The 23,598-nt window shown below is 32.8% G+C and overlaps 1 protein-coding gene across 6 annotated transcripts in view; it reads right to left on the bottom strand.

The window, feature by feature from the left end:
• LOC148600768 (G protein-coupled receptor dmsr-1-like) overlaps positions 1–23,598 on the bottom strand; it is a 98,145-nt gene that overhangs the window by 2,768 nt on the left and 71,779 nt on the right. Inside the window, exon 1 of one of the 6 annotated variants that reach the window (XM_088555877.1) lies at positions 19,326–19,753. The exons of the other annotated variants lie outside the window; for them this stretch is intronic. Coding sequence (XP_088412003.1) covers positions 19,326–19,363 — 38 coding nt within the window. The 5' untranslated portion in view covers positions 19,364–19,753. Of the gene's footprint in view, positions 1–19,325; positions 19,754–23,598 lie in introns of those variants that run through there. 6 annotated transcript variants of the gene reach the window in all.

Here is a 23,598-nt window from a genome sequence, read left to right as displayed (position 1 = left end):
ACTGTTTTCATTGTGATCATCGATAACCCGTGTAGCATAATTCTATAATAGGTAATGTAATGTAATGTAAGACAACTGTTTAACAAAGCTTTCTCTATTGTGTCCTTTCAATTACCAATCGTGCTTGACTTTACTTTTTAATTTTAGTTAAACTGAAATTGTTCTTTATAATGGGTAATGTTCAAGTATTAAGTTGAAGGTTTTTATTTTCATTTTCAAAGACGCTGTCATAGTTGACTCAAAATCACAATTTATGTCAGTGTAATAACAGTATGGAAAAGTATATTTATAATGTCTGTAAGTGGTATAATAAGAAATCTGATTTCAAGTCTCATTTCATTTTTATTGCTTTCTTTTTTTGCAATTCTATCAACAAAGATGTGAGATCCAGTAGATTAATGTTCTTATAGTGTGAAATGCAGCATATCTTTTTGTGATTCAGTGTGCATGTTCTTATATTGTGAAATGCAGCATATCTATGCCAATTTTTGTGATTCAGTGTGCATTTATTGCCTTGAATTCAAATTATTGTTTTAATTGACGGCATATTATAAGAGGCCACAACTTTCTGAATTCAACAAAAACTCGTTACTTTTCCTTATGACCTGAATGACCTTAAATGGTATCTAACAAACAACTTTATAGGTAGTTTATTCATGGGTAATTTTTTATGTTAATAATTGTAAATATTTCAATTTCGGGGTTTTATCAAGATATAAAAATTCCTAATTCAATATTGCAATTTTGGTTGGTATTATATTTCATTCTATGGGTAAACGAAGAAAAACAGATAAATAATAAATAAGTTTCAAATGGACAACAATACCTCACCAATAAAACAATGAAAAACTTTTTAAAAAATATGAAATAATTCTTGTCTGAACATCAATAGTAGAATATTCGTTATATATTTCCGTTTTGTGCATTAAAAGATCAATAAGTAAGAGAGTTGCCGGGGTGTAGATACAATTTTATGTTCAAAGATTGTTTTCATCAATTTGCCATATGTCATTTGACTACCAGTCTATATCAGAATTCAGACACTGCCTTAAGTAGGGGGATTCATGATGTAGAAAAACCCAATTAAAAAGCGACTTTCTGTATGGTCTATATATTTACGTAACGTTAGTTATTTCTGTATTTAAGTCTGTATTTATTTAAAACCATACATTCATCTCCAACTAAAATCAACCAAATCAAACCAAATCAAGAATTGCAACTTGTCCAAAGTGCCAATATCATACACAATCTATATAATTTTATCACGAAAGTGCTACAACCAAAGGACCAAACTAAGACTGGTTATGTGGTCTGTAACTGTTTTTCAATTAGACAGAAAAGTGAATATGGTAAGGTTTTCTAGAACAGCAGAGGACGCTTAACTTACAGGTGTACTTGGTCCATGCTCCCAGTTTTTAGTGGAGTCCGAGTTGCTCATTTACTTTTGTTTCTTTGTATGTATTATTTTAGTTACTTTATGTTCTTTATTGTATTTATTTATTTGTTTATGTCTGGTCTTTGTTCCTGGATAACATTATTTTGATTTCCACCAGAATCTTGGTTCCCTTAATTACTTTTTCCTCAGGCATGAATCACATTCACTCCGAATCTTATAAAGATTTCTAACAAGTATTACATCCAAAATAATAATTTATCTGTCAACTATTTCGTAAATTAAATATTGATTCACATGTTCTCGATGATTTTAATATATATTTGTTCATTTAACGATTGTTTAATTCTTATGATGCTTCCATTAAAGTGCATTGACATTACAATTAATGACGGTATTTATAAAGTAAAGTCATCCACAACTCATCTGTTTTCCATGTCTGGTCTTTGTCCCTGGATTACATTCTTTTGATTACCGCTATAACCTTGGTTCCATTGATTAATTCTTAAAACATGTTTTGTCGAAGAGTATTATAACACATCTCGTCGTTCCCTTTTGAGGCAAGATGTGATACTAGGGACCAGTACAATCTAGTATTTTCACGATTATCTTTATGATTTTTCGGCAGAAATCTTAAAACTTGGCCTTGTTGCGACAACTGGCCCTGGACTTTCTTGTTGTGACGTGTTAAATAATAATTTACAAAACGTTTCATGTAACTATGAAACTACAAATATTGTAAAAACAATTTTCAAGAATTATACAAAGTTGATACGAAATGTTATGTTCTTCATTACACAGTTTTCTTACAAAAATGTGCATTAAATTATTGCTAACAAAATTACATAAGCTATTTAAGTCCTATGATAGTGTCTCCACGGTGATTTGTAAGCTACTGTATCACCCTTTCCTGTAAATCTGGAAAATTGAAACCAACCGTTAAGCACATAAACCATTGGAAAAGCAATTGAAAACACATTTCCCTTTAATTGGAAATTTTATGTACTGTTACAAATAGTATATCATGCTTTTACAAACCAATTTATCTTCGTTAAGTAAGATATAGTCAAAGTTTTAAGGAAAAGACAATTATCCTCAACATCCTGCGTACTTCTATTATGAAATTTTTCATTGATTACATTACCAGAAGATCCATTTTTTTATTTCTACGTAAGAGATATTTCTCTTTAATTCATTGGTACATTTACATCAAAAAGAAAGTTTTATATAACACATTTGTTTCTACTGGTAGCCCGGATACATTGATACTTAAAACTGTTATATGCATAATCGAGGTAAGTAACATTTAAAACAGTCTATCAAAAATGAAACATGAACCTTTTATTTTCCATTACAATCATACAACAAATGGCTTTACAAAACATCAGAGAGAGGGAAAGTAATGTGACAATGCTACCCCATTCTACGATCACAAACTGCACATAGATTTTTTCCTACCTGGATAAAATGCAATGCATGTTGATCGATCTAAATCTAGTGTTATATTACGTTCAAGTGGTTGAGATAAAAAAAAAGAATAACCACAAAAATAATGTCATATACAATGATAAATATAACATAAATGTACATAGTAAATATATCATTTTCTTGACATTTCTGACCTTATTTGAATCTGAACAAAATACTAAACTAGTGTGTTTCTAAAAATAGTATTGTACAATGCAGTATTGTCGGTCATTATAACATTGTCATATATCTATGCAAAAGTTAATGTTCTCAAAAACATTATCAATTTTAACTGATTTCTGCGGAATGTAAAGACTGAAAAATTATTTTGTTAAAAAACCTCTTTCATTACTAGAGATATATCAGAGAGTAATCAAGGGAATCTATTTTCAAGCAGAAAGCAGACGAATATTATCCAAAGATGAAGACTAGACAGGAAAGGCTGACACACATAACATGAAATACATAAAATAACAAATACAAAGATTTGGACTCCATTTAGAACTGGGAGCATGGGCTTGGTGCACTGGTAGGGTAAACGTCCTCTAATTTTCTAGACAACCACCAAAACAGATTGGCCAGTTATACAATAATACTAGTTTCTAGTTCCTAAACAAAAGTGCCCGTACTGTGTGTTTGTGTACGTCAAAGTGTGTATGAGCATTATCAAAGTGGAAAGTTAATTTCAAAATCTTAACCTTTAACAACTGAATTGCATTACTGACAAATTCGAGATAACACTTTTCTGTTTAATTTGGAGTTAACCCCTCACTTTAAAAAAATGCTGTTGTCAACGACATAGAAATAAATCATAACAATAAAATACTAGAAAACATTCTAACTGTCTGTAAAAATGAACTGAAGTAAAATGGCAATAAAGCGACAACACTTTCAAAATGTGTGTTGATTGTAATTGTCAATTTAAGTTATTGGTCGTAAAGAAATATATTTGATTGAAGTATCGAGTTGCAAACACAACCTTCACAATTCATAACAATATCCGCAGATTTATGGGTTCTGTTATTATAGATAATAGCGCCATTGTGTTAATGTATGGAAACAATCAAAATGTCTTTTATTGCTGGCAAAAGTAACAGTTATTTACATAGCACATGCTACATGGAACACTTTCAGTTATATCTATTCAATAATTCACCAATGTTACTTGAACTAGTTCATTTAAAGTAAGACGAAGGAGGGTGTATTTGTATTTCTAATATGACGTGCTTTAAAGCTCTTTAGACCACGGCCACGGTAAAAAGGTGATACACACGACCAACATTTCGTGCAACACATGGGTTGCGTTTATTCAAAGATATGAAGACACTAGTCCTATTAGAATCGAAATAAATCACGGAAACACGCTATCGGTCGGGGTAAAACAATGCGACATAAATTGCCAGCCCGTGGTAAAACAATGATAAAATAAGGTTTCAGTGATTTACATCTTAATTACTTCAACGGTTAGAATGATATGTTACTATCTAAAAGTATTTTGGACCGAAGAAAGATTTTCGAATATAATTCAACTAATTATATTTTAAAAACAAAATGAGCAAAAAAAAAACAAAAAATAAATAAACAACAACAACAAAAATTTGGAGTGGCACAAAGTAGAAAAGCATTGACTCATGTGATAAATTAGTGACAATTCAAACGCGATGCATGATACCAAAAAAAAAAACGAGCACACAATTTAGAAAGGAAAGTCCACAAGATTTAGAAAGAGTAATTAAGGGAACCAAGGTTATAGCGGTAATCAAAAGAATGTAATCCAGGGACAAAAATAGGGAAAAACGATAATGGTTTGCTTATTGAAAGGCGACGATATCCTCACAACAGTGATCTATAAGAATTTGACCTGCGATCTTTAAATCATTGAAGTGCTTGTATCAGTCGGACAGTGAGTAATCTGCTATGCACATATGGGACTATTCGGTCAACAAAACACCAAGTACTTGTAGTTAAAAGTCTATAAGGACATATGTCTTATTGATTTCAGGATTTTTAATAATCCATCTAATGTAAGTTTGGAAGATTCCTTTCACATCGAAGACGTTAGTTTTATTTACGTGTCTTTCAAGTAATTGAAAAACACTATTATATATGCAACGAAAGAACAGTGAAGTGAAATTGTTTTTCGTTGTAGTTGGCAGACAAAGAAATGTGGAAAGTAGTCGCTTGCTTATGTCATTGACTCATAGGTTATCTCATTTTTAAAATTAAGTTTTAAAAAAGAACGACGAAAGTGTAAATCCAATACGAATTGGAGTGAAATAAATTCTTTTACACTCATTCTGTTCGTTTAATTGCTTTTCAATGATTGAAGGGCAACACAAACACAACCAAACATGACGTGTTAACAAGACATTTGTAATTACCAATAACGGTACAATTATCGGAGACAGTGAATTTCTAATGTTAAAGCTGTTCAAATGCATTCTTAAGAATTGCTTCAGTATTTATTGTTTAGTAACACCGGATATTCCTCCTTACTTATGATATTCACTCAATCTTACTTTTGAGTAAGTTTTATTTTTGTAAGACGATTTTTTTGGCTCGCAAATTTGTATAAGCAACACAATCAAACATCTTATGAACAAATAGATAATCATTTTAGAAAATTAAGCTTTAAAATACTTGCATTTTAGCTCACTTCGATAAAAATTAAGTTGGAAGCCAATGTAAATGGAAATATGGTAAGGCAAATATAACGGAAATGTTGGAAAACATTTTAAACAAACATATTTTTATCAAATGTTTGGTTGTCAAAAGAAGATTAATTTAATGGACATACCAGTGTTCAAACATCCAGACATGTGTTCGACCGTATCTGTGTTTGTCCCAACTGTTTGTATTGCATTACCCGGGCAATTTAGCCCATATTAAACCTGTTTTAACCCACCATTTCCATCGACAATGTATGTTCCAAGTCTGGTACATTAGTGTTTGAAACTTTATCCGATGATAAATTTTCGGCCTTAAGGCCGTCTTCAAGGGCAAAAAGTACCATATGTGAAGAATATCTTCCAAGACTGTAGATACAATGGGCCCTTCAGAATTGATCTGTCTGCGTGCACAGTCTTAATCAATAGAATTTGTTGCCCCTAACGAAGGCCGTAACTCCGAAAATTAAGGCCTCACATTTTATATTTCAATGCAATTTATTTGTATTTTATTTGTATTTAGTTCCATTTTACCCTAAATGTATACTTTTTTTACTTATTTATTATTCTTGTCACAAATTAACTAAATATGCTACTCAAGCAAAAACAAGTATTTACCTTAATGGTCATTTTGGATTATATAGTGGCAAAATTCATTTAGTCAAGCCAATTACCCAGACCAAATATGGAGAAAACATTTTTCCAGATCATTGCAAATGTACAAAACAGTGAGAGAGTTAAAGAGAACTTGTATCCGGCGCCCACTTACATCCGTTAATTTAATTTGTGTAAAAAAACACTTCCTTGTGATGGTAAATAATTAGTTATTTAGAGACTTCTCTTAAAACCTCATATGTACATCTATAGACTCTAATAACTTTAAATCGTCCCCTAGAGAGGATAAGATGTGTTTTACTAGACCAATATTCTACGTACCATGCCCTGTTTAGACATACATAAATGTCTCATTATTCCTCTATTCTTTCGTTTGTTGTCTGAGTGTTGAACACTTTGAGTATCCTTAAAACGGATATCGTACGGGGTTTTAATAGGTCAATTTGAAAGTTACGTGTAAAAGAAGATATAACTAGAGTAATGTTTTTTTATTTCTTTTTCAAATATTGCAAACCAATCTTTTTTCGCTTATTTCGTAACCAAGACAAAACTGCGAAATACAATTACCGGGAATAAGTCGTTTTACAATAAAATATCTCTTACGGAAATTGAACGACGTAATGAAAATAGCTGCTAAATTTGATTTACATTGTAAAAATAATTATCTGTTAAAAGAAAATAGTCAACAGTATTGTAAAAACATGAAAAAACGTAATTATTATTATTATTTTTATTATTGTTACTTGTGAATGTAAAGTATCATGTCCCCTAGGACAAGCAAATCAAATGATATACACAAAGGGCAAATGAAACAAAAACAAAAACAAAACAAAAACAATTTTATATATATATACAAAACACAAATGAAAAATAATATGAAAAGAACATTTCATGAAAAAAATAGTATACAATTTATGTAAAGTACAAAAAGTACTAATAATAAAACATAACTTCAATATCTAACATTAAAAAATTTTGATGTCGTTTTATGGTAAGATAGTATTTATGTCCTCAACTGCAAAAGAAAAAAATCCAATTTATACAAGATCATAATCGTCCATTGGTTGATTGATGAGCCAATTTACTTAATAGAAGGCGCTCTTATTTGGGTCGATCGGTGAAGATGGTCATGAATGCAGACGTGGACAATTCAATTAAGCTATCTTAATTTCTTGTTTGTGAACCTTGAAACTAAAACGTAAATCAGTTACTTCAGATAATTTGTCAAAGGGAACTCGTAAAGAATAGTTTCCTTGTAGCGATTAAATCTAATAATGACAGCTTTATGGTTCCTAAATTAACTGTTTCCGTCGCCGTGTGTTTTTCAAATATCCTGATAAACTACGTTAAAGGACAACAGCATGTTTGAGGTTTTCCTACAAATTATGAGCGTTTGTGAGGTTTTTGTAAAAATGAATTTAGCATGGTTCACTACTTCGTTATAGAGGGAGATGTAGGAGTGTAAGATATATGACACCTTCCTTAAATTATAATTACATTGTTACTGGGTAAATTTTAAACAAACTTTTTCAAGTCGTCAAACCATGCCTTCAAGATGTATAATCAAATTATTAAAGAGACGAGGTTATAATCAAAATGATTATAGAAAATAGCAAATAAATAGGAAAAAGTGAGCTGACTAAAACTTGAAATAATTTCCATTATATTTAAATACTGTTAAATTATTTGAAAAATCCAGGAAAAAGTGATGCATATGTATTGATTTTTCTTTACATTTAATACTTTTCCAATTGTATCCTCAATAAAGAGAGGCAACCATTTTATTTGAATAACCCTGAAAACCCTGAAGAGATAATAGAAGGTTTATGTAGACGGACAGTCTAATTGTTAGGTAGCTATTATTCACATACGTGTAATGGATCATACATTATTCTGTGACAATAGGGTATTTTATAATATAAACACTGATAAATGATCGTTTTAGACTAAGACAGAGTCTTTGCTGGAAGCATCGCAATCAATTTCTATTGAAGTAGGATTGTCATTTGAGAAAATGGAGTATCATCTGAGTCTAGACACATGATAACATCTTGATGACATAGAAACAATTTCTTGTTATGTCGTGCATGCATAGGTAGCATTTGTTTTATTCTAGATGATTGACTACAATTTCCAATATATGCAAACTATTGCAGGGTCATAAAGCCACAATCTAATTTGCAGAAAGAGCACTAAAACGACGAAGTCCGAGTTTATTACCCCTACTTTTAACTGTCGTATTTAAGTTTGTTTTTCTTGTTCACGATTGGTATGAGAAAACAAACTGAAATTTCCTGCCAAAAATTGAAACGCACTTTCATATGTACTCGTATTGAATCTGCTGTTACAAAAAAAAATGTGGTTTATTTTGTATAGACCTGATATACGGAAAAAAAGTTTAGCAATGGCATGTCGAAATCAAGAACGACATACAGCGTTCAAACCAAACTTGTCCAATTCGAAAGAAACAATTCTTGACGTCAGCCTCATATGTTGACCTACACCTAGAAATCGATGGTAAAGGAAATTGGCCAAACTTTACGACAAACGTGATGACTTTTCATTCAGACTTGTCAACTTTCCTTTCATCTGTGGCAACATTCCTTCAGCACCAGCGTATGGAGTGTTCATATCAATAATTCTAACAAATAGGCTTCTGGAACAGGGTTATGTTGCTACAAGATTGAAGTCCTCACTACAGATTTCTGTTCGTCATCGTGAACTCGTGGATCGTTATGGTGTATCCATCTGCGCCATGAAAACTGATTTATTCAACGTGTCATGGTTTTCCTTTCCTCGTTTGTCTTCCCCGGACTTGACTTTTTATGAGCAACTTGGCGGGTGTTTCTAGAAAAGCAGAGGATGCTTACCCTACCGGTGCACCTGCACCATGCTCCCAGTTTTTAGTGGAGTCCGAGTTGCTCATTTGCTTTTATTTCTTTGTATGTATGATTTTAGTTACTTCATGTTCTTTGTTGTGTATGCCTGTTTTCAATGTCTGGTCTTTGTTCCTCGATTACATTCTTCGGATTACTTCTACAACCTTGGTTCCCTTGACTGTTTCTTAAAATTTTGTGTTTTCAGTACTTACTTCTAATTTTGTTAACATTTCTTTCTAGAAAATCTTCTCTGCAACCATGAAAAAAGCATGCTTAATGCACAAAAAGGAGCAACTGAGTTAAAAGCACTCCACTTACAAATCAATCGTTTGTCACTGGTTCCAACTTATGTATTGGTTATGTATCGATGATGAAGCACCACCAAATTAAGAAACAAAAAATTGTGATTACGGGACGAGTTGTAACTCCGGTTAACATACATGTCAACAATAAAAGCTAACCCAACAAATAATAATGATCATTAAAAGACAAGAGAGTGTTATATGTATACGACAACCTATTACCCAACTGAAAATAGAAAATTAAATGAAATTTATCAAAAGTGCACTTGCCCATCCCTTGGAATGTTTTAAAAAGCTGTCCATGTAAATATCAGGCAGATCACTTAATAAGATTGACACAGGATTTTATCCCACTGAATTGTTTGTTTCAATGTATTGTATATACTATATGTATAACAAAAAGTTCGTTTTGAGTCGACAATTGATGGCTCAGAAAATGATTTTAAAGTAGCATAATAATAAGGAGTTATCTCCCTTTTTCATGAATGTCATTGCTTTCTACATATTATTTTTACGTTCACTGTTGTAGATAATCAAAAACCAACATTCACCTTTGAGAAAGTGTGCATTTGTGATGTGAAATACATGAAAATATTTGAAAACAAAATCTGTCATGTGCCACCCACTGCCTGGTCTTTACATGGACAGTCTCTTAAGTGAAAAAAGGTTTTCTATTTATAAAACGGAAATAAATCGAAAACATGAGTAAATGTTAGAACGAAGCACGATACCGATAACGTATGTTTACATAATAAAACAAACGTTACGCATGAAGCAAAGTTTGCCTATAAGACACAATCAGTGATTACCGTACCACGATGATCTCGGTTCAAATCTTTGCATTGTAAATGTTTGATTTAAATAGATATTTGGCATTTCAATATTTTATTGTTTAAGTAGAGTTCGAGTTACTTTTTTACATTTTTGTCTTTGTACCTGCGATTTTGGTTATTTCAGGATCTTTGTTGCGTGTTTTGTTTTTCCTGACTTATCCTTGAATAATATTCTTTTGATTTTCGCTCGAACCTTGGTTTCCTTGATTACTCTTTCCGCGATTATGCGCACAAGGAATGTCAAGTGATATTCATGATACTCTATTTCCTCCAATAAGTTATTAACTGATTAAACGTAAAGAAATTCAAAGATCAATTACATCAGGTTAATATAAAAATGTCTCAAGTGTCATAAGACCATCGACGATTCAAGAATAAAAATGTTTCGATTTTCATAATTTCAAAATGAAAAGCATTCATTTAAAACATGTAGACAGTTAAAAGGCATCGCAGTGTTTACAATTTCGGTCTATTTGCCGAGTATAAGACGAACAGTTTTCCTGAGATCGTTGAAGAAGTCTATTAGCAAGAGATACTCCCAAAAGTTCGTATAAACGACCATTTAGCAAATGTTGATGAGATAATAGCACTTCACATTGGATTATTTTGTGACATAAAATATCTTGTACTGGGTTCCTTATAAATGACACCGTCCATTTTATGCTGGAAAATACCATAGTTTAGCAATTTGCTTCCCAATTTTGAGCCTTCCACTATGTCTAACGAATCGACAATTGAGGTCATTAGGTGCATCTAACGTTAGCTTAAAGAATCAAGAAAAATCACTGTCATTTCTCATTCGTCCTAACCTTTTCCGGCCTTTTTCGTATTTTATAGTATCTTTCACAAGGTTCTCCAACAGATATGTGGGTGGGAAAATACCAATAAAAATGTGTTCTTTGAGGTAGTTCAAGGGAGAGTATTTCGCCAAAATATTAACAAGGTTTCGTATCAATTAAAATTTCTGTATCTTTAAATAATTGGATTAATCTATGCACTAAAATATGTTTGGTAAGAACTTTTGTATCTATTTGACAGTGATTTTTTAGAAAGATCATTTGATGTTTTTCTAGAAACACCCGCAACTCGGCGAGTGTTTCTAGAAAAGCAGAGGATGCTTACCCTACCGGTGCACCTGGTCCATGCTCCAAGTTTTTAGTGGAGTCCGAGTTGCTCATTTACTTTTGTTACTTTTGTATGTATGATTTTAGTTGATTTATGTTCTTTGTTGTGTATGTCTGTTTTCCATGTCTGGTCTTTGTCCCTGGATTAAATTCGTTTGATTACCGCTATAACTTTGGTGCTCTTGATTACTCTTTCAAGAGTCATATGTAGTCTTTCTAGATTTAACATACTTTCGCACATGTTTGAAGGTATTTTGAAGCCTTGAATATGTTTAACTATAGAATATTGGAAAGGATCAAGTGCCAAAATATCTTTGACGTTTAGTCCTGTCCTCAACTCACACCGAAAAGAAGTTCCAGGACGATGATTGTGTAGTACAGGCCACATACTAAAGAAGTTCCAGGACGATGATTGTGTAGTACAGGCCACATACTAAAGAAGTTCCAGGACGATGATTGTGCAGTACAGGCCACATACTAAAGAAGTTCCAGGACGATGATTGTGTAGTACAGGCTTAATGAACACTTAATAGAGAATCCGGTACCGACAATACTAAAACCTCTGCAGGCTTGATGGACACTGAAACTATATGATGTGTCTTTACATCGATGTATTTCAAGATGTTCACAGATATGTCCATGTCAAAGTTTAAAGCTATTATTTTCATTACAATATCTCATCACTTCTGACTTGCCAGGGTTAAATTCAAACCTTTCCCTTCATCGAATAATTATAAGCATAAATCAGGAGGACTTGTAGTCTGAGTGGCTATGTAAAAACAGTGAGAATATTTGCAGTTCCTCGCATTTTGTGTTATTCCATTGATAAAGACTAAATAAAAAAGAGTCGAAAGCACACCACATTGTCTAACTCCTTGACTTATCTTAAGCGGTAGTGATAAATGGTCATTTACCAAGACCGACAGGTTATATTTTTATAAAATTAGAAGATCATGAAAAACATTTCTTTCGTTTTCCAAGATGATTAAATCCGCAGATTTAACCACAGTTGCAATTACTTCGATACCCTTGTTGTTGTGGAATATGGTAGTCTTCAAGAACTGTTGAGAGACGATTCTTAAGTACACATTCCAACAGTTACTGGAAAACAAAATGTAGTGATTTCGGACATTCATAGTTTAGTTTACAAGTGTACGGTTTGTGACCTATACGAACAAATGCGTTGAGTTGAAACAATGACTTCTCGTAACTTAGAATATTTCAAATGCTCGTTCAAGCTTATCATGACCTATTGCTTTCCGAAGTTTCGGTTTTTTTAGTACATGTAACGATCGAGTTCAGTAAGTTTAATTTCCCCTCCTGAAAGTTAGCACTGCACATGCCTCAAGGGAAGGGTGCCTTTTATAAAACTAGACACTTTGTTACTTAATGCTTCATCGAAGTTCTTATTAGCGTCCGCGGCTTGTAGACACCTCTGTGAATGAAATTAAGATGCTTCCGGTGTCCTGTTTATTTGTCATAAAATGAATTTCTGGAATAGAGTTACATTACCGCTTTTTGTGCATGGTAATATGCTCCAATATTGTCTGATATTGTACTCGACTGCTTCGTCAACCTCACGGTAAGTATTGATCATGTGATTATTATACACTAATCGTTGCTGATTACGAAACTGATTGTTGGCTTGTTTTTAGCCAGGAAATGAGCCTCTTGGACTCCATTTATCGACCCATCTGCATCGAGCCATACTGTCACGTTTATGCGCATTTTTAAATTTAGTGTTCCAGTAAAGTTTTGTCCATGAATTAAAACTAAGTTTTAAGAGAAACAGTTGCACACGAAAGAAGCGTATTAGTTAATTTATCCTTAAAAAAGAGTCAATCTGCATTTTTTATTGACATCGACAACAAATCTCTCATCTGTACTCTCCTTGTACCTTGGCAGAGTATAATCAGTTGCTATCTACCATGACGGCCATGTCATAGTGTTACATGCATTACCAGGAGTAATTATAACCAGCGGTAGACGTAGCTGCAGCCATATCGGTAAGTGATCTGAAGTCAGACTAAATGTGTCTTCAACAAAATTTTCGTTGGAATGTTTTTCGCCTTATAGGAAATAGTCAAGGGTCTCTATAAGAAAGCAAAAGGTCCTAAAAAGTTTTTTAGGTATGAAGGTAAATGTAGTGTTGTCAGTAATCGTTGATATATTCACAGGTACAATATTATTTCAACGAACAAATTCGGTAAATACCAGGATTTCTGAACAATTGTTTTATCTTAGTCGGTGATTTTGCAACTCGTGTTGAAATCTCCAGTGACTACAACGGGGCCAAGTAAGGAATGGTTGTTCACATAGTCCGCAACGATATTTGTGGGTCAAAGCCGGGGAGCTTTTCCTTCAAGACTTTTGAAGAGATGGGATTGCACTTCGTTTAAATTTTAAACCGGAGTGTTTACTTGACTGTCAAACGCTGCAAAGTCGATGTTATTCACATCTGATGCAATTCGACTGATTACTTTTGCATTAGATTCAGGTTTTGTCATTTTTGGATTGATTTCGGCTTTAAAAGTTCGAACTGTCGCAATTGGGTTTTAAACCACTTTACAATGTATTTACTCTTTCAATTGTACTGTTCTGTTAGGGTTTTCCTTCCTGTCAGTCAATTTGCTGTTCAGCAGGTTTATAGATATACTAAAAACCGTCTATAAAATCATCGCTTATAAACAATTGGAGAACATAACAATCTTTCCCATACTTTTTGGAACAGAGACCATTGGTCATTTTGTTAGCAGTTCGATCGCACTGTTATTTTGTACGGAAGTTTAGTATTTGCTACTTTCTAGACACTAATTCTGTGAACGCAGGACTTCCTGTGTCATCAGGAACACAAGAATTTTTGTCGCAATCAGAGGGGCGTGCACAACATGCGCCCATCTTTTTACCAGCAGGTGGAATGAACATGTGAATCTTAAGATTTTTCACAATGTAAGTTGTGATCCAAAAAAATATGCAACGTTTTGTCAAATTTAAGAAACATCGAAACAATTTACATTACTAGTAATTTTATCGATGCATTTTAAAGTACCTTCATCATTGATATGTTTGATAATTGACTGGAAAGAAGCTGTATATCGTGAAATGTACGCAACATACTGAGATTGTTCTTAAAACATGAGCTTCTGTCGTGCGTTCAAACGGACGTTCATTTCGTGTGTTTTACTAGAGATTTCCACTAATTTGACAGAACTCCCCTGATATAATCTTAAAAGGTCTTGTAGTCAATTAATGGAATCAATCACATTTTATGGAGCACGAGATATATGTTATTGATCATATGCATAATTTAAAATGCCACAAAAAGTCAAATAACTTGTTTTTGATCTTCATTTTTAAACGTCCAAGGACAGGGCCCAGCTATCGCTTGAGATTATATACCAAAACTTGATCAATTGTATTGAAAATAAATGTGTTTCTATAGTATGTCTATGTACATTTAATCTCTTCAAAAAAAACAACATGGAAATATATTTAAGGTGTAGAACTTACATTCAAACAATAAAACTTGAATTGATTCATGGTACTGATATTGTTCATGCATGTTCAAACAACCAAAATGATAATTTGAAGTACGACCAAGTAAACACGTAACTAGAGATGTCGCTCACAAAATCAAATAAATATTCTATGACATTTTCAAACGTACACATTTTTTTTTGTTTCGTTTTGCCATTTGATTCAATGATGCTTTATGTTACACTGTTTTCTCTATGGAGATTCGTTTTATTTTCAATTGCTATTTTCCTATAATTAAAACATGTACACGTCTGTCTGTCTAATGGCCCAACTGCCTACATGTTTGTTCGAAAGTGCTTCAAAATCCTTATTTTCAGAACTCTTTCCGAACAAAAAGAATAACTAAATAAAAAAGCGCTTATCTCTAATATGGTTCCACACATTGCCTTCATTAGGTTTTTATGATGTGAAGCTTTTGCCAATACCTTGCAAAGAAATAATAATTTAAATTTTGCAAAATTCAAAATACGTAAAGAAATATTGAAAAACTATTAAAAGAAAAATAAAAGTAAAGCTGAAAAAAAAATGATGGACGACAAATTAACAATTAAAGTTTCCCTCTTTCATTTCCCGCCCCGTGCAGGTCCGGATGTTAAAAGAATAGGCCTGCAGCAACGCTAAGCTTGTCGTAAAAGGCGACTAAATAGTGCTCAGAATCCTAGCCGGGGGCTAGGGCGCTCTGCCCACAGAGCAACTGGGATGTGTGCCCCAGGTGGTGGAATGGGGTACCCCTGGCGTATTACATGCTGGGGTTGTCAGGCTATAATACGGAAAACCTGACCGCAAACCATAGTGGGGCACCGTGTTGGAAAAGATGCCACATTATCAGGAACTGAACATATATGCACTGAATTCTAATTTGAAACGTTTTCTGATTTCAGATATCTTGTCGTTTGTTATCATATAATTTATTGTGAAAATCCAATATTGTGAAAAAAAATTATCATGAACATTCTTAGATTTAATCTACTTTTCTAAGAAAAACAAATTAAGCGCTGTTGATTAAGTTTATGGTTTAATTTCCGTAGGAATGACAATTTTCTACAAAAAATGATGCTTCGTTTGCTTCATTTAGTCCAATTTAGAGGGGCTTTGCCTCTTTAAAAAAACTTCTAATGAAAATTTACGAACTGATTGCATGGAGGGAACGAAGTATAAAAATGAGATTATATAAAGTATTTGCTTTCATACTGTTTTGGGATTCTACAAACCAGGCCATTCGAGATGAATAAATGTTAAAAAAAAATGAAGATTGATAATAAACAAACTAAACAAAATTTAAGTGTAACACGAAACAAACGCTATATATTTCAGTATAAATATGACCTTTTTGTTTTATTTTATCATACATATTTCCACACCTTTCAAAGTTCTAGTATTTACTTTCTTTGTATTTTTGGCGATGTTTTTTCCTATGTGTGATTTTAATAGCGTTTGTCTTTTACTATTTTTCTCGTCGCACAACTATGATTCTGCTTCATTCTATTTAACAACAATAACTTGTGTAAGGAAAAAGAAAATCACTAAGAAGTATTATCTTCCTTTGATGTTGAAATCAAAGTAACCACTATTGAGGCTCTGGTCAAAACATGAAAGTCCCCGGAAAAATCTTGTAGAACACTGAGGCAGATTAAACTTCCACAATGGTATAACAAAGTATACTAAGCGAATTGAAAGGATTAATGACTTGATTGAACCTGAAGATCATTCTAAAAGAAATTATATAATTTCTTAATATGCTTAACTAACGAGGTAGTCAAGTCTTAAAATCAATGGTAAGTTTGTATCATAGTTAATCTTTTAAACATTTCAAGCATTTATTTGATATTTATTGTAATCGATCTATGATACTCAATGTGATATGGAATTTATGTGAAATGGTTAGCACAAACGTACTCAAGTAGAGTTAAAGCCTGTAACCTAAGTCTACTAACTCCTTAAATATGCTGAGCTAATGCTGTAATATTTTGTAACATTAAGAAAAGGAACAATTGATGCATTGCTGAGAAATTCCACTTAAATTGTATTGTTATATAGTTATACCAATTTATATCGAATTTCAGAGCAATGCCCTATGTAATCTTATCACTTCACAATTATTTTCGCAAATCATTTGTGAGTATAAGAGAAAGCTCACAGTTTAAACATTGAGGCTGGTGATATTATTATGTTAAAAGGAATAAAAAGTTATGTCAAAATTATCGAAAATCAAAAGAAGACTGAAGACGAATATCATTTTTACTCTGTAAAATGTTTAGATAAATATACAAAAGTAACCCATGTTTTCATCTAATCAAGGGAACCAAGGTTATAGCGGTAATCAAAAGAATGCAATCCAGGGACAAAGACCAGATATGGAAAAAAGACATACAGAACAAAGAACAAAAAGTTACTAAAATCATACATACAAAGTAACAAAAGCACTCCACTAAAAACTGGGAGCATGGACCAGGTGCACCAGTAGGGTAAGCGTCCTCTGCTTTTCTAGAGACACCCGCAAAGTTGCTCATTAAAAGTCCAGTCCGAGGTAAACAAACGAGGAAATGAAAACCATGACCCGTTCAACAAATTAGTTTTGATGGTGCAGATGGATACACCATAACGATCCACGAGTTCATGATGACGACCATAAAACTTCTGTATGCAAGCTCTGGCATAACGTGTGAGTTGTGATATGAAACTCCATATGCAGGTGCTGAAGGGATGTTGCCACAGATGAAAGCAATGAAAGTCGTCACGTTTGTCGTAAATATTGGTCAATAGTTTTCCTTTACCATCGATTTCTAATTGTAGGTCAGAGATAAGGTGATGAAAACAAATGACAAATATGTTGTACCCATTAAAACTGCGTAAGTAGCAGTCTTTGTAAGAATCATTCAAATGCTGTAAAATGTGATACACCCCAAGAACGTCGTGACATTTCGATTTTTGTAATTAAGTTGCTTTATAGGTTTATATGATGAAATGTATCATGATTTATTCCAATCTGTCAGCTCTTAGAAGTGAATTCAAATTGAAAATCCAATAGTTTCTGTTGAATTTTAGTGTTATTTATAGTGTTATCTATCTTGATTTTATATTCTACAATGCATTTAACCTTAAAACTGATCTGATCCAAAAGACGAAACATTTTTATCTAGATCTTTTAATCTCAGTTTCCGCTATAAAGAAGACATATTATCGTTATACAATCCTAGTTTGGGCGATTAGATACATCGCATCTACATCAATGAACTTGAGATAAAGGATAGTACAGACACTGTGAAGTTAGCCTCATATCTTTACCTACATTTAGAGATCGATGGAAAAGGAAAACTATTAATCATAATTGACATATTTTATGACAAATGCAATGTCTTTTCATTCCGTATTGTCAACTTTCCTTTCATCAGTGGCAATATACCTTCAGTACCTGCGTATTGAGTTTTCATATCACAACTCATAGGTTATGCCAGAGCTTGCCGTAACAACTCAGACGTTTTGTATCGCGCTAGACTTCTTATAATTATGCTTCTGGAATAGGTTTATATTGCTGCAAGATTGAAGTCATCACTACAGAAGTTTTATGATCGTCATCATTAACCCGTGGATCGTTACAGTGTATCCATCTGCACCATCAAAACCGATTTGATCAGCGTGACAGTTTTCATTTCCTTTTCGTCTACCCCGGAATTCACTTTTATGAACAACTCGGCATGTGTTTCTACAAAAGCAGAGAACGTTTAACATACCGGTGCACCTAGTCAGTACTCCTAGTTATTAGAGGAGTCCGAGTTGCTCATTCACTTTTGTTACTTTGTATGTATTATTATGATTATTTATGTTCTTTTTTGTGTATGTCTCGTTTCCACGCCTGGTCCTTGGTTACATTATTTTATTTCTGCTAGAATCATGATTCCCTTAATTACTCTTACATAGATTTTATCTCTTATGAACGAGGGTTCTATGAAAATGTAATTTTCTGTTAATTATATCATTTTAAACAAAATATCAGATATATCATTTTGCATGATTCTTATATAATGTACTACTTAAACACCCCATACAATGCACTGGCAATGATCAGACCAGAACAAACAAACAAGCAAGGAAGACAAACAAACAAAAGTTAAACAATGATTCAAACAACACCTGTATTACAGGCTTTAAATGTAATTTAATTTGTACACAGATTTGTGTAAGAAATATACTAATATTTACTTGGCATATACATATGAACTATTTTTTGTTTGTTAGTTTGTTTGTTTTTTTTTGTTTTTTTTGGGGGGGGGTTCTTTTTATTTGTTTTTTGTTGTTTTTTTTTTGTTTTGTTTTTTTTTTGCAATGCGTTGTCGACAATGTGATTAAAAAATCTACACTTCTCGAAAATGTTAAAAGCAAATTGTGTCCGATAAAACGACGGTTTAGTTCTATAGATTAAAAAAATTAATATATTCATATTGGATATAAAGCATATGAAATGAAAAGAAAGTAATAATAAAATAAATGGAATAAAAGTTCCCGACATACCTTGAATAGCAATTAGATCGCATGTCCAAAGTTGTCATGTTGATAAATTTTTAACAATGAACAATCAACTGAACTTCAATACTTCAGTTAGTAAACTGTAAACACTTTCTTGACGTGACAGCCATCAACTTTAATATGCTCCTTCATTGGATGGTAAGCCAGATCGATTATAACGTGTTGTCATGATGTATATTAAAATGAACACTTTATTGACATCGACCCACAAACTACTCTTTCGGGATCCCAAGGCTGTCAAGTAACACGACTCATCACTGCCTAAGCCTCGACATATTCACACGTTTTACTAAACTAACACTCGTGCGTTCAAATAAAAAGCCAATTGGAAAAATAATTTAAGTTAGGCCCCAAGAGAACACCTAGAGATAGGAATCCAAATACTTCAAACAGTACAAATAGGGATACTGTAAGATTCCAATAATTATAATAGTATATGTGTTTTGTAATTGTTATATTAAGTAGATGAACTAAACATTTTCGGCATCCTTGAATATAGTACAAAGTTAGTATAGTCAGACCTTTTGGCATTCAGATGCTTTTATTTTATTTTGAAACATTTACTGCTTCTGCTAATTTCCTAATCTAAAATTTTATCATTTAATGGACTATACACTTGTGGATTGTAATGTATATATTTTATAGCATAGTCTATAATCGAACATTATTTGATTTAGTGTTAAAAAGAAAACAATAGTTTGTAGTCGCTAAAATCGTTACAGTATTATAACAGATAAGAAACAAAAGTTTTAGCTTTCATAGATACTAATGTGCGTTTAAGTATATGAATGACAATTTGCGTATTACGTGTGTCTACCTTCTTCTATGGTAGAGCAAATTTTTTTTGCTGGCATGCTTCATTATAATCCTACAAATTTACAAATTAATTCGGTTGGTGTTTAAAGATAAGCAGAGGACGCTACATACCTTACCAATAGGCCTGGTCCATTCTCCCAGTCTATATGAAGTCCGAGTTGCTCATTTATTTGTGTTTCCTTTTTTTCTTTGCACGTGTTATTTTGGTTATAGAGTTTGTAAGTCTCGTTCTGGTTTCCTTTTCTTTACCGGAATTTCCGACGTAGAATGTTTTGAAAACCGGAGACCGGTCTGCTTTTAATTGTTTACTTCCGGGTACTCGAAACGCTGTATAACAATGCAAAATCTTCTATTTTATGTTTTTTCTTAATACCTTTATCATGTAGAAATAGATATTTGGCATTTTTATCGATATTTTTTACACATAAAGATGTTTTTACCCTTAACACTGAATTCAACGCTCTCAAAATGACTTATCTCCATGCTTTTGAATGAAAGACTAGGACCCATTCTCGTGAAATCACGGGATCACATGACGAGACTTACATACCCTATTCCAGTTAATATGTTGTGTGTGACTGTTTTCCTTGTTTAATATTTGTCAATGGAGTGTATTCTATTAAAGAGTAATCAAGGGAACCAAGGTTATAACGGTAATCAAAAGAATGCAATCCATGGACAAAGACCAGACATGGAAAACAGACATACACAACAAAGAAAATAAAGTAACTAAAATCATACATACAAAGTAACAAAAGCAAATGCGCAACTCGGACTCCACTAAAAACTGGGAGCATGGACCAGGTGCACCGGTAGTTTAAACGTCCTCTACTTTTCTAGAAACACCCACCGAGTTGCTCATAAAAAGTTCAGTCCGGGGTAGACAAACGAGGAAATGAAAACTATGACCCTTTGAATAAATCAGTTTTGATGGTGCAGATGGAGACAACAATAACGATCCACGAGTTCATGGTGACGACAATAAAACTTCTGTAGTGATGACTTCAATCTTGTAGTAACATAACTCTGTTCCAGAAGCCTATTTGTTAGAGTTCTAGCGCGATACAAAAAGTCTGCGTAGTTTCGGCAAGCTCTGGCATAACGTATGAGTTGTGATATAAACACTCCATACGCAGGTGCTGAAGGGATGTTGTCACAGAAAGTTGACAATTTTGAATGAAAAGTCATCAAGTTTGTCGTAAAGTTTGGTCAATAGTTTTCCTTTACTAATGATTTCTAAGTGTAGGTCAAGATATGAGGCTGACTTCACAGTGTCTGTAGTATCCTTTATCTCAAGTTCTTTTGGGAAGATGCAATGTATCAAATCCCTGAAAGTAGGATTGTTTAAAGATAATACGTCATCTATATAGCGGAAACTGAGATTCAAGTATCTAGCCAAACTATATTCTTTCTTTCGAATTAGATCAGCTATAAAGTCAGCCTCATAAGAATGACCCAAAGATTCATTGACGCAAAGATATCATTTCAACTTTCGCTCAAATTTTGGTTCCTTTCATATCTCTTTCACACCAGAATGCACCAGACAAACCACATATAAATACGATGTAGTAAAATTCTATGTCGGATTCACGGAAAATTTTTCGCATGAACTCATCTTTCCTCTTCAAAAATTGTAAGTGTATCTACTCCTGACCTTAATTGGTGAAATTCATTTTGCGAATAATACAGGTACGTTTCACGAAACTAGCTCTATTCACACACTGAAAATTCGAAACAAATTTCCTTGCAATAGTAGGATGAATTAACCTGAATTGACAGGCCTACCATTTACTCGTCGCAGTAATAGCATAAATAACGCGTGTACATGTAAATATGTGATTTTTGGGTCTTTGGGTAATCTTACTAATTTTGAAAAAGATCTCAAGTACTTCAACGTAACCAACCAAAATATTTCCGCTAAAAACTATAGTAGTTCTATACCCTATTTTACTCTACATCAGACAAAACAACAATATTATCATGCAATCAATTGACATACTAATGATCAATTCCGGAAATACCAAGGTATCTTGGCTCATATAAAACCAAACATGACGTGAAACGAGTCATTTGCTACAAATTAATGCATAACATATCCGATTGATTCTATTTTCATGTCAGACATCATATTAGAGTACAAAGGGTGTCCTTCAAACAACTAAGATTAAATGCAATAATTCAATGCGTATTAACTGACATAGATGCAAATTGACATGTTTAATCCGACAGAGTTATCATTCTTGACACGTGTTGAAATACAAAACGAGCAAAGACAATAATTCATTCTTTTATCATTTTTTATATTCAATCATCTTTAAGAATTCTATTTCACATCGATGAGGTGGTTTGATGCATTTTGGTCAATAATATTCATTAAATAAGACCACGAGTTTTAAAACTTAAAGAAAAAGCCTTTGAAATTATGTATGTGCTCGTTATGATAGTGTTAGCTAAGAGCTATCACAGTATCAAACGGGGAACCAAGATGTTCTTTTGTTTAATTTTTCAATGTCAATATTAGAGTATTAACGGTACTCGGTAAACAGTTAAAGTTCAATTGGTCTGTGAGTTTTTTCAACATTTATACCAGCCCTATGAGTCAGAGTATAATATAATCTGATTGCATTTGATGTTTAGTCCATAAAATTAAGTAAACAGTGAAACAGCTTAAAATTGACATGTTAATAACTCATCTGCTAAAGAGATGTAATATATGAGTCAATCAATTTGTGAAGGAAAGAATCCCCCGTAAACCAATAGCAAAATAAACATTTATCACTGCTTGTAGAAGGACATAGTGGCTACATTTATCTGATAAATACAATTACAAAATTGAACAATAATTTATGGTGGACAAAATATTTACGTCTAACCAATGTTCAATTCATTTTTTTTTATTCATACTTCAATCATGTCTTGATTTCTTATTATCAATTATGTTTGTTTTGACGTTAGACTTCGCAATACGTTCACAAGGTACAGAAACATTTAAGGCTGCAATTGACGTAAAGCTGTACCTTGAATAGGATAAAAATCCTATTCCATGGGGTTCAATGGGCAATTGAGCAATACAGCAATGGAGACACGTGCACTGATAATTAGGTTTCTATATTTAGTAGGAAATTTAGGAATTTCTGACCTCTGTATATCTTGTTTCGTTTTACTTTTATTTTGATGGAGTATATAGGATGCGATGGTTTTCTTGTTGTTCATTGAAAACCCATGAGTGACTGTAAATTGACATTTTTATCCCGATGGGGTTGTTGTCTCTTTTTGACATATTCACCATATATATTCTCTTTATATTTGTAGTAAACAAAATTTAACTTTATTTATTAAATAATATAAGTAAAATGATTTTGGTACATGTTTGTTTTTTTTTTACGTATCAGCGACATTGTATATGGAACGTTGGCAATTTGGCAACATAAAAAATTACAAA

Source organism: Perna viridis, chromosome 12, assembly GCF_037379345.1.
Source record: "Perna viridis isolate PV_CMFRI_1.1 ecotype Kerala chromosome 12, ASM3737934v1, whole genome shotgun sequence".
In the NCBI taxonomy this organism is placed as follows: domain Eukaryota; kingdom Metazoa; phylum Mollusca; class Bivalvia; order Mytilida; family Mytilidae; genus Perna; species Perna viridis.
Note: the sequence above shows the minus strand (reverse complement) of the source record. Positions and strands in the feature narration are given on the sequence as shown.